Source organism: Haliotis rubra, unplaced genomic scaffold (assembly GCF_003918875.1).
Source record: "Haliotis rubra isolate DU_JTF1 unplaced genomic scaffold, ASM391887v1 Scf151, whole genome shotgun sequence".
Lineage (NCBI taxonomy): Eukaryota > Metazoa > Mollusca > Gastropoda > Lepetellida > Haliotidae > Haliotis > Haliotis rubra.
This window is the reverse complement of record NW_025765459.1, coordinates 436,480-452,933: the sequence shown is the minus strand read 5'-3', so window position 1 is coordinate 452,933 and position 16,454 is coordinate 436,480. Positions and strand designations below refer to the sequence as shown.

The following is a 16,454-nucleotide window of genomic DNA, read 5'->3' as shown; positions in this document are numbered from 1 at the left end:
TTCCTGTCTCCCGCATATAATAATGAAATAGAATAGAAATCTGTGTAACAAGACATCGGTCGTATCACACCAAAACTTTGGTCCTATATATTATAATACAACATACTCAGTGTATTCCGACATCGCTGGAGCGATGGGGTAGCGTAGTTGTCAAGGCGTTTGCTCGTCACGCTGAAGACCCTAGTTCGATTCCCCACATGGGGCAGGCACAAAGTATGGAGCCTAATTCTGGTCTCCCCTGCAGTGACATTGTTGGAATATTGCTAAAAGAGACGTAAAACTAAACTCACTCACTCCGACATCTCTCTTTTCCAAAACCTGTGGTCCGATAACTAAATCCATCGGTCGCCTGTATCCACCAAGGCAAGGTGTTTACTTGAATATTGGTCTATGCATAAGCGGATTCAGAGGGGGATCCCCCCTTTTATCCTGAAAGTTTATTAAATAATCCGTGAAAACGGATGAAAATTAATTGCCACATCGATTGTGCGCAAAAAAACAACAATACGCTTTTCAAAACAGGCTTGCGAAACAGGGGAATAGCAGAGTTATCGATCGTTCCTGTCGGCAGGTGCTCTTTAACAGCCACGAGAGGGCGCTCTAACCGAAGGACGCTTCCTGTTAACAAATTAGCAAGGATTCGTCTGCACGGAAGCATAATTTGGTTCATAAAATGGCAATTTAGGGAATTTCGGCTCTTTTGTATGCATTGAAATGAAGATTTTCTGATTACGTATGTTCATTTAAGTTAAAAAACAAAACGTGTGTCTTTCATTGCTGCCTTTCTGGAAATTCTTGGAAAAGATTGTAAACTGGTTGGTGTTTGTTTTGATTGTCTGCCTAAAACATAGACAACCCTGATTTTACCAGAACAGTTAAATATGGACAAGGCTGCAAGAGCTGTGAGAAGGTATATATGCATGTATTGATATGTTTGTCATCCATATGATACACTTCCTCGTGGTGTTTGTTTTCAGCGTAGTGATTTCTGGGATATGTCTAGTTCAGCAGGATATGTCTTGTTGGGTTAGAAGGACGCTATACATTATTGACATACTTAGGTCGCAATTATGCTGATGTTTTAAATACCTGTACTACGGCTGTAGTTACAGGTGTTTTGCTATCATATCAAATTGATAATTTCAGCAGTTTTAGTATTAACCGTAGTAATAAGCGGGTAAAGTGCCATAGTATAGTAATTACATGAACATGTTCGTTGGATTTAGATAATGACTTTCAGCATTTGTAAACTTTACACTCATTTCAGCTCTGTAAGATATGTGTATGTGTTGGACAGTACTGAGCAGTTATGTCAGTTTTATTTGTGTTATTTTTCTGAATATCGAAAATTAACTGTAATGCAGACACAAAAAATAAATGGCTCATTTTTGGTGAGTAGAAAATATTTGAATCAGTTTGTTATGCTATAATGAGATGGTAGGGAAATAGTTCAAATAACTTCGGTTGACTATCTGTACCAGTTATCACCTTGCTCTAAAGTTTTATCACCCTTTTTTTTGTATAGTTATTTTGGTATTATGTTGTTTAACATATGTTGGTTTTGTATGAGGTAGTTAGTCCTGGATAGTCCGGTCCAGATTCATTTATTTACAGACCGCCCGAGTAGTTACAATATGCACAGTATGTTTCCAGTGTAGTCTAGGGTCTGTGAATAATGGTCTGTTAAATAGTGTTATGGTAAGGGACCATTCATAATTTAAGGCTAGGGGGGTTGATGATGATTTTGAAGGTGGGGGTGTCACCCATTTTGTTCTGGGGAGGGGAGGTGCGGTGTGTGTGTGTGGGGTGGGTGGTGGGGGGTGGTTAGTGTCATCAATTTTGTACACATGTACTAGGGGGATGGTCATTGATTTTTATACATGACATGCGTGGTGGTCAGTTACTTTGTACATAAATTGTTTTTTGGTTATTCAAATTGTACATGCTTCTCCCTAAAAATCATCAACACGCACACACACACACACTGGCCATAAATAATGATAGGATATTTATTGTTTGATCAGCATTCTAGAAGTTGGTGAGTCAAAAATGAAGCATAGTACTCTATGGATCACAACCCCTTGTTCATTGCATGGAGAGACATCAAATCTGCATCGAAACGTTGCTCTATGCAATAAATGAGAAGTTGTCATCCATATAGTTGTATGCTTCGTTGTCTCTCATTTGTTTGCTCTTTTACATTTTCTTCTCTTTTTACGATGAAGATAGGAAATAGCATAAACCCATATTATATCATGTTTAGAAGGCAAAAGAATTGTTTTGAAAGAGAGGACTATTTGTTAACTTTACCAACTGGTTCCAGTTATGAAACTGTTTGTGTATGAACATGATTGGTTTGCTTACTATTAAATAATAAAGCCTGGTAGTTTGATTTTGGGTTTTTTGTGCTGTAGACTAACTGACTGAGTTTGGTTTTACGCCGCTTTTAACAATATTCCAGCAACATCACGACGGGGGACACCAGAAATGGGCTTCATTGTGCTATAGATGTTTAGTCTTCGGATCTGAAATCTTCAATTACAACATTGTGCTTATGACATGTTTGGTTAAAGCATTGGCTCGTCACGCCGAAGACCCGGGTTCGAATCCCCACATGGGTACAATGTGTGAAGCCCATTTCTGGTATCCCCCGCCGTGATGTTGCTGGAATATTGCTAAAAGCAGCGTAAAACCAAACTCAGTCAGTCAGTATGACATGTTTAGCAATTACTCTAGACATTCTCTGTGGTCAGCATTCAAACAAAAGGCTATGGTAAATGTAAATTACTAAATATGTGAGAATTCCCCAAACTGATGTTCTTGATCCTTATACAAAAGTTGTGAATCCTGGAGTCATGTTTCAATTTTACAAACATGGAAAGGTGACTTGTATTTCACAGATTATAAGAACAGGCTATAACACCAAGTTTCAAGTATTAAGAAATAAGGGATAATTAGTATCATGGAAATAGTGAGCTCTGATCAACAATGGTGAATTGTATTCAGTTGAAAGCAATTTTATTTTTGTCTCTGAAATCGTTAGTGTCATCTTGATTAGTCCTAGTCCATGTAAGATGCTGTTTACTTCATTGAAACCCCATTTGTACATGTTTTTACAGAATTGGCCTTTAGGAACACGGGAACAGGTGGTCAGACTCATTGACTTGGTTGACACATGTCATCATAACCTATTTGCATAGATTGATGATCATGATATTAACCACTGGATTGTCTGGTCCAGACTTGATTGTTTATAGACAGCCGTCATGTAACTAGAAAATTGCAGAGTGCGGCATTTAACAACAAACAAACCAAAAACATTCATGTTTTCAAATGCTAGAATATTGCTAAAGAAACTTTTTCAAATCAGTGTTTGAACATGCTGCTGTTTGACAATCTGTACTAACTAATCATTATTTGTTATTTCCAGGAGTAGTGTTAAGTTGCTTTCCCTGAATGGAGGTCATGCTGACCTTAACGTGCTTATATCAGAGGTGAAGGACATGAGGAACACGGCCAAAGCGTTCATGAATGCCCAGTCAGCAGGTATGTACACACAAGATGGTTCACACAGATTGAAAAGTGTAACGTGCTTGATTTGGCCCTTTTAATATAGAAGAGTGACTGTAGTTTTACACCACTTCTAGCAATATCACAGCGGGTACACAAGAAATGGGCTTCACACATTGTGGTCTTCGAGACCGCCTCCGTGTTGTAATGGTTAGAGCATCCACCCAGAGAGCGGAAGGTCGCGTGTTCGATCCCGACCACGTCATACAAAAAGACGTTAAAATATGGTACTTGTTGGTCCCTGCCTGGCGCCCGGCATTAATGGGTACAACAAGGACTGGTGGGCTCGGAGTCAGTATAATGCGTCTGAGGGGGGTATTCATGCTTCACTGCCGCAAGTATCTCAGTGGGCTAGCACTATAAAACCAGCTTAAGTCTGGGCTAGTACAAGCAGCCGCACATACACATACACACGCATGCGCGTCATCATATGAGCGAAATACTCTCAAGAACGACGTTAAACCCAATTTCACCTCACCTCACCTGGTCTGGATAAGCGAACACTTTAACCATTAGGCAACCCCACCGCCTCAACATAGAAGAGCTGTAAGGAAGCAAAGGACCTTTATTGACATGAGTACCATTTCTGCCATGGCCAACTGGATGGAGGGTGTGCCGAGAAAGTTGATGGCGGTGGATTCATCTCTGTCCCAGTCGCCCAAAAAGATGTTGAAAGATGGCACTTGTTGTTACCCTGGCTAGTTGACTTGGGACGTTCATGCCACAGTTTAAGACTGATACCCCAGTGGACTAGAACTATACACACACATACATGTACATGTCTCTATATACATGATGACAGCATAAGTGTTGTATGGTCGAAATCGGTCGAAATCCAATTCGTGTTAAAGTTTTAGTGTTATAGGCTTGTGGTCCCTGTTGGAACTGCAAGAAAGAGCAATACAATCAACCATCATGATGAGATTAGATATTTGGCAATATTCCAACCGTATGTAGATAACCTGTAACCATGGTAAATATTCTGTAGCAGACAGTCCAGTGTTATAAGTTATGATCATGACCCAATGTGTACACTGACCATGTCACATAGTCTAACTCCACCAACCGATCTTAGCCCTATGTCATAAACCCATAAAATCCCAATCTTAGTGTGACGTTACGATGGGCATACCGTTCAACTAACCGATCTTACCCAAGTCAATCATGAAGTAAAGAGAAAAGTAAAGGATCGCTAAAATCAATTGTAGAGAAACCAAAATGGCGGCTTTCATTATTCTATGTTAAGAAGAAGAAGGACAAGCATTACACTGTGAGCGTGTTTTTTCGAGACCGATCCCATGGTTGTAGCTTGACTTGACTGAAGGTTGAGTTGACTGTTAGCTTGACTTGATCGTAGCTTGACTTGGTTGTAGCTTGACTTGACGGTAGCTTGACTTGACTGCAGCTTGACTTATCTGTAGCTTGACTTGGTTGTAGCTTGACTTGGTTGTAGCTTGACTTGACGGTAGCTTGACTTGACGGTAGCTTGACTTGATGGTAGCTTGACTTGTCTGTAGCTTGACTTGCCGGTAGCTTGACTTGACTGCAGCTTGACTTGTCTGTAGCTTGACTTGGTTGTAGCATGACTTGACTGCAGCTTGACTTGTCTGTAGCTTGACTTAGCTGTAGCTTTACTTGGTTGTAGCTTGGATTCTCTGTAGCTTGACTTGGTTGTAGCTTGACTTGACGGTAGCTTGACTTGATGGTAGCTTGACTTGTCTGTAGCTTGACTTGCCGGTAGCTTGACTTGACTGCAGCTTTACTTGGTTGTAGCTTGAATTCTCTGTAGCTTGACTTGGTTGTAGCATGACTTGACTGCAGCTTGACTTATCTGTAGCTTGACTTGGTTGTAGCTTGACTTGGTTGTAGCTTGACTTGACGGTAGCTTGACTTGACGGTAGCTTGACTTGATGGTAGCTTGACTTGTCTGTAGCTTGACTTGCCGGTAGCTTGACTTGACTGCAGCTTGACTTGTCTGTAGCTTGACTTGGTTGTAGCATGACTTGACTGCAGCTTGACTTGTCTGTAGCTTGACTTAGCTGTAGCTTTACTTGGTTGTAGCTTGAATTCTCTGTAGCTTGACTTGGTTGTAGCATGACTTGACTGTAGCTTTTCTTGGTTGTAGCTTTACTTGACTAGCTTTACTTGACTAGCTTTACTTGACTGTAGCTTGACTTTACTGTTAGCTTTATTGTCATGATTTATCAATGTGAAACTAAATTCAAAATGACATGTTTGTTGTAGCTTCACAAGATCTCCTTAAGTGGGCTGCACATGAAGACAATCGTGCTATACAGGTAGGCAGCACTTGTTTACCATGGACATCATACATGAGCAAAATAATACCCATATATACATGCCTTTGTTGGTAGGGCCTCTGGGGACCCTGTAGTCTACTGGCAAACAAGGATAGTTGGACTGGTGCAGAGAATGTGTTTACGAGAAGTAGGCAGTGCACGACAATGAGCAAACCCATTTGGTTCGTGAAAGGGAGAGCAGATGTAGGCTAGTGCACATGCAATGCATGATGATGAAATTGATTCCGCGTAGCTGCAAACGCCTTGCTCATAAGACTCTCACATGGTGGAGGTAGCACTACACTTGATCGCGGACAACCTGGGGCCCCTTCGCTCTAGCTATGGCAAGAGCCAGTGGGCGGAACTCATACATGCTAATACGGGTCAATTGTTAGGTCGGTGCTGAGCTTATCCTTGTTTGCCAGTAAGATGCCACATTTTCAAAAACCTAAACTACTTCACCCCTATCCACAGTGGATGTTTTTCCTTCCTGCATGGACTGTTCACAACACAGAGTCCTAAACAGAATTTAAAAGCAGACCATGAATAAAGTCCTCAATTTGTATATTGTGTGAGAAAATTAAAAAATTACTCTATCTCAAGATTTAATGTATGATATTATTGATAGCACAATTTTCAACCCGATAATCATTAGTAATCTTTCTTATCGACAATATTTCCGATTATCAATTTTAGCCGGCCCTAGTAATAATAAACTATTTTCTGTTGTCAGGATGTGGCCAACCAGCTGGCTGAACTGAATCTTGTATGGACTGAAGTGCAACGAGAATTTATTGGTGGGTACACTCTTTCAAAACATGTGGCATTTATTGCAATCATTTTCCATTCCAGCTTGCAATACTGCAACTGATTTTGTCCCTGAAAGTATTTGGTGACCTTGATAACAAAATCTACATCTCATCAAGGACTGAACTTGTCTAGCCCAGATCAGTCTTGTTAACTTTAAAGTTGTTGTAATGGCTAGTAGAATAAGCAATTTGATTGTCTGAGAGCCTGCAACTTGTAGTAGGAATTAGCACAAGTACCAGCAACTTTGCTTCAGCTAGTTATATGCAATTTTAAATTGTTCAATTGGTGTGTTTTCGCTGACTTGGTTGACATTTGTCATCGTATCCCAATTGCATAGGTCGATGCTCATGATGTTGATCACTGGATTGTCTGGTCCAGACTCGATTATTTACAGACCGATGCCGTATAGCTGGAATATTGCTGAGTGCGGCGTAATACTAAACTCACTTACTCACTCATCATATCTCACCTACATAAGGCTGTGCCCATGATGCCATTCACAGGATTGTCTGGTCCAGGCTTGATTATTTACAGACGGCCATCACACAGCTGGAATATTGTTGAGAGATGAGTTTTACAGTGGACAATCAATCGGTATATTGTGAAATACTAATTTTCCAGAGCACATCAAAGAGTACAAACATATGTATGAGATGATCCTGGAGGGGGAGAAGCATGTCGCCCACGCCAAAACCAACTTTGTAAGTCATAGCTGCCTTTATTATTTCTTGTCTGAAATATAAACTCTTATTCTACAAATGTTGTGCCCCATTCTACATAGCAACCTTCATGGTGAATAGATCCAATCTCCCATACTCTGACATTGGCTTCAGCATGGCGACCATTCGACTTACCCTTTGCCCCATTATTGAGCAGAAGTCGTTTCATGTTGATAGGCACTGGCTACCTAAATCTATCCAGATGTACAGGTACCAGTAGTTGAAAATATGTGATAAGCAGTTCAGTTTCCATGTGTTGTTACATACAGTAAAGAATATACACATCTCTGCCCTAGGCTTCCTGTGAGCAGCGTGAAGTGAAGATCAGAAAGGAGCTAAAGAAAGCCTTCAAGGTAGGAAATGGCTACTTGGTCATTATTCTTAAGACAAGTTCCTTCAACTGATGTAAGTCAGTATTGGCACCAAGTATGTTATGCCATGACATGCTTTTTATCTATGTAGCCAGTTCCTTATGTACCCAATTGAGAAACAATTTCATATGTTATTCTTTGACTAGATTATCACTTTTCTTGTGCCAAGATCCAACTATAGCAGAAGTAGAAGACTTGTATTTCAAGCTGTTCTCTCTTCAAGTGTGGCAGTAATTACTATATATGGTTTTAGAAAGCAACATCGGCTGAGCTCCAGAGTTTGGAAGGAAGATTATCACAAGCTGAAAGAGCCAAGGACTTAGCTCAGGTTGAAGGTAAGTTCTAATGATGAGTTGATGCTTATGATGAGAACCTCAACATGGAAACATGGTGCTCTATAGGTTCACCTGTTTCTCTGCCACACTCAGCAGTATTCCAGCTATATGGTGGCGGTCTGTAAATAATTGAGTCTGGACAAGGCAGTCTAGTGATCAACAGCATGAGCATAAATCTACGATGGCATGTGTCAACCAAGTCAGCGAGCCTGACCTCCTGATCCTTTTTAGTTGCCTCTTACAACAAGCATGGATTGCTGAAGACTTATTCTAACCTAGAACTTCATGAGTCTCTTACAAGATGTATAACAAGTGTATGAATCACTGATGATATTTAAATGTTTGCGTTGCAGTTGCTGATAGAGTGCATGAAAACGAAGCAGTCAAGCTGATCAGAATCAAGGAGGGACTGTTGAAAGTGTCCGAAGCTTATTGTGATTTTTCCAAAAAATGTTCTGTGATATTCGATGCCCAATCTGTAAGTATAACCATTCTGCACATGATCATATTTAGTACAGTCACATTGCTGTAGTCTTGGTTTGTGCTGTTTCCATTCTGCACATGATCATATTTAGTACAGTCACATTGCTGTAGTCTTGGTTTGTGCTGTTTCCATTCTGCACATGATCATATTTAGTACAGTCACATTGCTGTAGTCTTGGTTTGTGCTGTTTCCATTGTCCTTCAGATAGAAACATGGCAAGAAAGATGTTTTAAATATGTTTTACATGTTTCATTATTGCATTATTGAAATTTACAAGAATTGATGCGTATATACAGCTTGTATCAGACCTAGATACAAGAACTGTAGGGTGTTTCATTCAGTGACTCACCTACAGTCTCACAGACCGTGCACAGCATTATTTCCCCATCCACCGAGCCCTAGGTGCTGAAGCCCTAAATGAATCAAGTCTAGATTTTCCTCCTACTCAGGACCCGTGAACGTCCGGGTTAGAATATTGATCTTCAGCAACCCATGCTTGTCGTAAGAGGCGACTATCGGGATCAGGTGGTCAGGCTCACTGACTTGGTTGACACATGCCATCGGTTCCCAATTGCACAGATCAATGCTCATGCTGTTGATCATTGGATTGTCTGGTCCAGACTCGATTATTTACAGACCGCCACTATATAGCAGGAATATTGCTGAGTGTGGCATAAAATTAAACTCACTCACTCACTCCTCCTACTCAAGTTCTGATTATCCCAGCTCACAGGCTCTTTCTTTATTTAAATGTTGCTGGCAAATAGTATAATTTCTGAGGCTAAGCATTTCTCTACAGCAAGAACTGTAAGACATTTTGTTGAATTATGATTTAAAATGGAGACCATTTACATTGTTTCAAAAAACATAATGAAATCTTTAAATGGTATTTGATGTGATACACATGAAGCTGAAATTAATTGATGTCAAGTTATTTATTCTATGGCTATACAGTGTGACATCCATAACTTATCCCCTTTAATTATGAAATTGACAAACACACATGAACCACAAGCGATGCAGAGGAAGTGCATCTTGACATGTTAACTTTGTTGTCAATGAAGTCACATGTGCACCCCTATTCCAAAATCCTGGGTCCTGAAACTGTAGTAACATTTGGAATTGATTTGACCTGAGCATGTTTTTGCTGCAGTCTTTCAGCCATTAAAACTAAAAAATATGTCATATTGAACTTTTAATCGCTCTGTATTAATTAACCACAAGATTTTTAAGGATGAATTTGGTGTTCTGCTGAAGACTTACCACAAGTCTTTCATATGTAATGGTTAAGAGTGTGAAAAACAAACAAAGTCTCGAAACGTTGTGAGAGAAATTAAAAAAGAAGTTTAATCCATAAAAAATATCTTGGACATCGAAGTTTATTCGTTCTTTAAGCTTTAATTTGAACAGTATTTCTGTTTCTCAGCACTGTGATGCTCATCATTGAAAGACTCAGTTAGAACGGATTTTTAAACAACTATATGAGATGAAGACATTTTGCTGTAATACACATGTAATCAGATAATTGAAATTATTTTGCAGCAAATAGCCCATCAACTACCAGATGTACATGGCCAGGACCTGGGAGACATAAAATACACAGGTAGGCTGTAGATCCCTAAGGAGCCATTTTGTTGCCAAAAGGACCCTAAGATGAACTAGATATGAAATTTCTTAAGCTTGGACTATCTGTGGGACGCGATTTTGTGTCATTGTTTTGTGGTGGAATGTGTGTTCATGTTTAATCCTAAATGTAGATCATTGCCACTGAACCACAGATTTTTCTGGTCAACTATCCATTACTGCTGGGGCTGTGGGGTAGCTAAGTGGTTAATGCGTTTGCTCGTCATGCTGAAGACCTGGGTTCGATTCCCCCATGGGTGTGAGGCCCATTTCTGGTGTCCCCGTCCGTGATATTGCTGGAATATTGCTAAAAGCGGCGTAAAACTAAACCCACTCACTCACTCCATTACTGCTTTATCTTTGATTACATTATTGCTGACTGTGTCTAGAAACAGTGTTTGGAATTGTCACTTTCCATACCCCTTATAAGATCCCAGAGTAGTATAGGTCACAATAGCCAGTGCTGGTTGTACAGCATGTCCAGGGCCCTGTTTCAGAAAACTATCGTAGTGACTGTTGTAACTCTATGTTACAGTATAGGAGGTACGACAGTCGTAAGTCTATGCTGGTGTATAGGAGGTACAACAGTCGTAAGTCTATGTTACAGTATAGGAGGTACGACAGTCGTAAGTCTATGCTGGTGTATAGGAGGTGCAACCGTCGTAAGTCTATGTTACAGTAATGGAGGTACAACCGTCGTAAGTCTATGTTGCAGTATAGGAGGTACAACCGTCGTAAGTCTAAGTAGATGTATAGGAGGTACGACAGTCATAAGTCTATGTTACAGTATAGGAGGTACGACTGTCATAAGTCTAGGTTACAGTATAGGAGGTATGACAGTCGTAAGTATGGTTACAGTACAGGAGGTACGACAGACGTAAGTCTATGTTACAGTATAGGAGGTACGACAGTTCTACGTCTATGTTACAGTATAGGAGGTACAACCATCGTAAGTCTGTTACAGTATAGGAGGTACGACAGTCGTAAGTCTATGTTACAGTATAGGAGGTACGACAGTCGTAAGTCTATGTTACAGTATAGGAGGTACAATAGTCGTAAGTCTGTGTTATAGTATAGGAGGTATGCCACTCGTAAGTTTATGTTACAGTTTAGCAGGTATGCCAGCCTAAAGTCTATGTTACAGTATAGGATGTGCGACAGTCGTAGTGCAAGGCCCTGATGGATGGGGTGGTTATGGTTGATGACTTGGTGTATAGCATGTTGTTGCACCTTGACAGCATGTATTGTTGGTCGCTTTATCACTGATATCAGTCATGGGATTGTCTGGTCCAGACTCATATATTTACAGGTCAAATTAACATAGCTAGAATATTACTGTGTGTGATGATAAAATCTTAACAAAATGGTTGATGTAGCAGAAAGTACCATATAATTGTGAAGTTGCGAATTGCCAATGTGCTGTTAATTATTTTCTAGGGTCTGGGACTACCAAGTTCTACGTACAGGAAGCCAAGGAGAAGATTCGCCAGTATCGGCGCCAGTCACACAACTTCCATTCACCTCAACAGCAGAATTATGGTAAGGGCTGATATGTTATCTCTTCCACCCTTTGTGTGGGGTGGTGGGGTAGCCTGGTGGTTAAAGCATTCGCTCATCACGCCGAAGACCTGGGTTCGATTCCCACATGGGTACATGGTGTGAAGCCCATTTTTGGTGTCCCATATGTGATATTGCTGGAATCTTGCAAAAGCAGAGTAAAACTAAACTCACTCACTCACACCTTGTGTTCTCCACCTTGCGATATAACTGTAATGTTGCTAAAGTTTCTGTTGAACACTACTTGCTCACTGTTAAATTAAATTCCGATATTTCAGCAGATCCCCCTCCACCTTACTCACCTAACGACCTGATTGAGAGTGAGCATAGTCCGTACAGTCCCTCCCGCACATCGGAGGAAGGGGTATCACCACGGCGACGCTCCAACCTGTCCTGGCAGGGTCGACAGGACACAATGGAGGAGGAAGTCGGTGTCGACAGCGACTACGAGGCCGATCTAACAGGAGCAATGGGCGGGGCACAAATATAAGACATTTCTGCAAGATCAGTGGTACAATGAAACTCTGTTAATCCTACATCCAGGAGGTCCACCTACCACAAGATTTGTTTTAACATCAAATATACACTAATGTCACTCCGCAGAATTATCTGGGTGGATAACCTAGTGGTTGAATTGTTCACCTTCAATTGCATGGCCGAAATTCTGGGTTTGATTCCCAACATGGGCATATTGTGTGAAGCCCATTTCTGGTGTCCACCACCATGATATTGCTGGAATAATGCTTAAATTGTCGTAAATACTCACTGCAACAATGGTTCAATTGTCTATAAATCTGACAATCTGGACAAGCCACTGGAATGATTACTGTTACAGGGTCTCACTGTATTAGATTTGATGCAGAAAGATACACATACATTTTAGTGCTATTTTTGCACCTGTGCATGTATCAAGTGTATTCAAGATACGGTAGAGGACCTACCTTTAAGAGATGCAGGTGCCCTGGCTTGTGGTTGTTTAAAATGCAAAATGATCAAATCCCCCAATTGCGGAGGAGGTGTTATGCTTGATATTATCTTCAGTTCAGTTCAACCCACTTAAGATACAATCACAAGCTCTAATCAGTGGTTTACAACACTTCTGAACGTGTGAATGATATGCATCATGTTCACCATGTGAATGCCAGGAAGATTACCTGATGTCATTTTGACTTCATTGTTCACTTTTACAAATTATTTTACATTGATATGTACATTTCTGCCACCATATTTCTTTGTAGATTCATCACAGTGAAAGCACGGCTTGATTTAAAATTTATTAAACAGATTTAACTGTGGAAAATCAGTACTTCATTATGAAGTATTTATTATTATGCTTATGGGGCTGTGGGGTAGCCTAGTGGTTGTAGCGTTCACTCATCACCTGATAGCAGAGGTTCAGTTCCCTAAGTGGGCACAGTGTGTGAAGCCCATTTGTGAAATCTAATGTCAATGATACTAAATGGAAGATGTCAAGAAGTGTGAAAACTACTCTCCCACTGGTATGTTGTTGATGATTAGAAAATAGTGCTACATTTAGTTTAATTGCGCATAAAACGATGTGTACCCAAAACATTCGATTCTCAATTTCAGTTGTATTTGTATTGGCAGTGTGTAATATGTACATTGAATTGTTCCTATTTAGAAACATATTTGCTAAACATTTAACTAGACATTATATATTGAAGTATTTGCTTGGTATTTTTCAACATGATCATGCCATTTTTTCTCATATTCTACTCCATACACTTCAAGATGTGATATATATTTGAATGACCCACAGACGTGATACAGACTGGATAAATAGAATCACATACTTATGATATATACATACAGTGTGCCACTTCTTTTATTGCTAATTATTAGTTGTCAGGAGGACATGGTCAAGCCCTTACAAACATGTAAATATTGTTACCAGCGGGTCATCAAATCGTTGATGTAAATATCGATGGTATAGATCTGATATGAGGAAAGATCTTCAGGAAATCAGCATTGCAGGAAGAGCCAGATGTTCTGGTTGCCATGGTTACATGGTTTACATTTTTGATGAAACTTGTTATTGTTGTTAAACTGAGCTGTGCTCAGCAACCTTGTATACAAGGCTTTGAATGTATAACAGTGTTGTCAGTTCCAGTGTAATAATGAGTATGGTGATTTCAACATTAACACATTGTACAGTCTGTGCCAAAAGCTGTTAACTCTTTCAGCCCTGAACATGTATGTTGGCATTAATTTCAGTAGATTTAAGTCTTACAGTATAGTCTAGTACAAGCTGATTCTGCTAGATATGACATGGGTTGCGGACTAGTAGCTTCTGTACCAGACTGTGTATGTATATGTAACAGAGTGTAACAATGTCTATATTTGATCCTAGTAGTCCAGATGTGTCAAATGGTCAATACTGATAATAATAATAATAATAATAATAATAATAATCCTTTATTGGTCCATTTATATTGTGCTAAACCCACACCGACAGTATGATCATAGCACAGACAGTTCATTATTACCCCAGATAACCATAGCTGCCTGACAGGTACTTGAAAGGTATAGTCATTCCACTGGATGGTTAGGTTCGATCAGTGACTTATCCCACCCGGGTACCCATTTTCTGCTGGGTGAACAAGAGGCAATTTGGATCATACTCACTTGCCTAAGTTGAGACCACATGTATCACATGTGCTTCGTTGTGGGGCAAGACTGAAGTCTTAGAAACTCGGGAGTCAAGCTGCCAAACATGGTCACCTATCCAAGGACTCTCCACGCCAAACACTGCTTAACTTTGCACGCCCAACACTGCTTAACTTCAACTGATTTGTGACCTGGGCTCTGCACAGGACACACAGAACAGGTATATATCTTCAAGTACAGGTACATCTAAACAGGACTTTGTTTTACCATTGAGCGACAGCTGATTAATAACTGTCGCCATTTTCTGTAAGTGAGTGAGTGAGTTTAGTTTTACGTCGACAGTGGTCTGTTAATAATTTAGTCTGGACCAGACAATCCTGTGATCAACAGCACGAGCATAGATCTACGCAATTGGGATATGATGGCATGTGTCAACCAAGTCAGTGTGCCTGACCACCCGATCCCATTAGTCGCCTGTTAAGACAAGCATGGGTTACAGAAGATCAATTCTAACCCAGATCTTCATGGGTCCCATATTCTGTAACAATATATAAGCCATGTTTTAGGGGACATATGGTTATGAGGTGTGATTAATTTGGTTGACGATGTTTCACAATTTGATTAAATAAACCCTACTCATATCTTAGTTTTTCTTGTATAATGTTTTGTTTATATGTTTTGTGAGGAATTGATTTGTGGTTAAATTTTTCATTCAGTAATTTTAAGCATCAAACACTTCACAAGACTGGCTCGTCCTTCTGTCAGATATGTACAAGATCGACAGGGATGAAACCCTACACTCGGTTGTGGCCAAAACCTATGAGTCATGAAGGCTGTCCATATTTTTTCTGTGTTTCTCATTTCCCGCCGATTCTGAATTTCATCCCTGCGTGAAATGATAATAAGTGTTATTTATCTATTTTTTCCCCTGCCAATGGGAAAATTAATGTCATGTGATAAATAAAATTACTCCCCTATATAAACAATCATGTCAGCTTGATCTTCATCTATTATTAAATAATTGTGTACAAAGGAAAGCAACTTGGTCGACTTCATATATAAATATATAGACTATTACCAATTGATCTAAATTGGGTTGGGTTGGTACCTCACTCAGCAATATCCCAGACAATCAGCTGATCAACAGCATGAGCATCGATCTATGCAATTGGGATACGATGACATGTCAGCAGGTATTTCAGATGTGGATAATTCAAATATATGGTGTAGATGTATTCTGGTTTGATGCTGCTATAGCAAAGGAAAATGAAAGCTATAGATGAGCGTGCAGATAATTAATATTATTTGATGTAACGTTTTCCACCATACTCTCTGGTGGTCCCGTCGTCACAGTGTGACATTAAAACATATTGACTTCTAAGTCAGGTCATAACTGAAGGTTTTCCATATCACCTGAGCCAACCATATAATGCCTCATGCAGTAAGCTGGCTAGCTATTCTCAAAACGTCTGTAGCCCTACGAACTTCTTAAGCCCATTCTTAACACATTGGCTATGATCAAAGTTAAGAATTCTTAGGGCTATGAATGTTTCGAGAATAAGGGCCCCCGGTCTGTAACAAATGGGTGGTGGGGTGGCCTAGTAGTTAAATGGTCCACTCATCACGCCAAAGGCTCGGGTTCAAACTCGCTCACTTACTTGGAAATGTTATAATGTATCTCTCTGAACATCATTATCCTTCAAAGTACATTTACTATGTGTGTTGCATGTCATTGGTCTTCAATTAGTAGTTGTGATTGAAAGCAGTCAGTTTGAACTTGAATGCCCGTGCAAGCAGCATGAGGAGGTCCTGGAGGGAGGCATGTGTAGTAGATGCTGCTTCAGTCTGTCTTGACCCAACCGTAGAGGTAGCTAGTGGAGCATCTGTTTGTCTATTTTGTACAGTAACAGTTAAATTAAAGGAAACCTCAGGTTTGGCAACAATTATGTGACTTGTGTTGTTTTTATTGTTTCTGGATCCTATTAGAGACAACTAAAGGGTGTGGTGATCAGACTTACTTTGATGTATGTTATCAAATCCCAAATGCACAGACTGATGTT

The 16,454-nt window shown here is 40.0% G+C and overlaps 1 protein-coding gene across 2 annotated transcripts; it reads left to right on the top strand.

Annotated features, from left to right (window-relative positions):
- The first annotated feature begins 604 nt into the window (after positions 1 to 604).
- Positions 605 to 16,338, top strand: LOC124270366. Of its 2 annotated transcripts, none has more exons than XM_046705401.1 (11): positions 605 to 910; positions 3,431 to 3,546; positions 5,815 to 5,867; positions 6,601 to 6,664; positions 7,299 to 7,378; positions 7,693 to 7,749; positions 8,021 to 8,102; positions 8,456 to 8,580; positions 10,129 to 10,189; positions 11,647 to 11,748; positions 12,048 to 16,338. In XM_046705401.1, the coding sequence occupies exons 1-11, from the start codon at positions 882 to 884 to the stop codon at positions 12,254 to 12,256; spliced, it is 978 nt and encodes a 325-aa protein (XP_046561357.1). In that variant the 5' UTR covers positions 605 to 881; the 3' UTR covers positions 12,257 to 16,338. The 2 variants fall into 2 exon arrangements, with proteins under 2 accessions (XP_046561357.1, XP_046561356.1); XM_046705400.1 differs by having other exon boundaries at positions 12,045 to 16,338.
- The last annotated feature ends 116 nt before the right edge of the window (positions 16,339 to 16,454 follow it).

What these genes read in the sequence shown, in the direction of transcription:
- LOC124270366 (XM_046705400.1), top strand. Translation starts at nt 882, where the DNA reads ATGGACAAGGCTGCAAGAGCTGTGAGAAG. An exon ending in AGCTAAAGAAAGCCTTCAAG is followed by an intron (nt 7,750 to 8,020) that starts GTAGGAAATGGC and finishes ATATGGTTTTAG; the next exon opens with AAAGCAACATCGGCTGAGCT. An exon ending in ACCTCAACAGCAGAATTATG is followed by an intron (nt 11,749 to 12,044) that starts GTAAGGGCTGAT and finishes CCGATATTTCAG; the next exon opens with CAGATCCCCCTCCACCTTAC.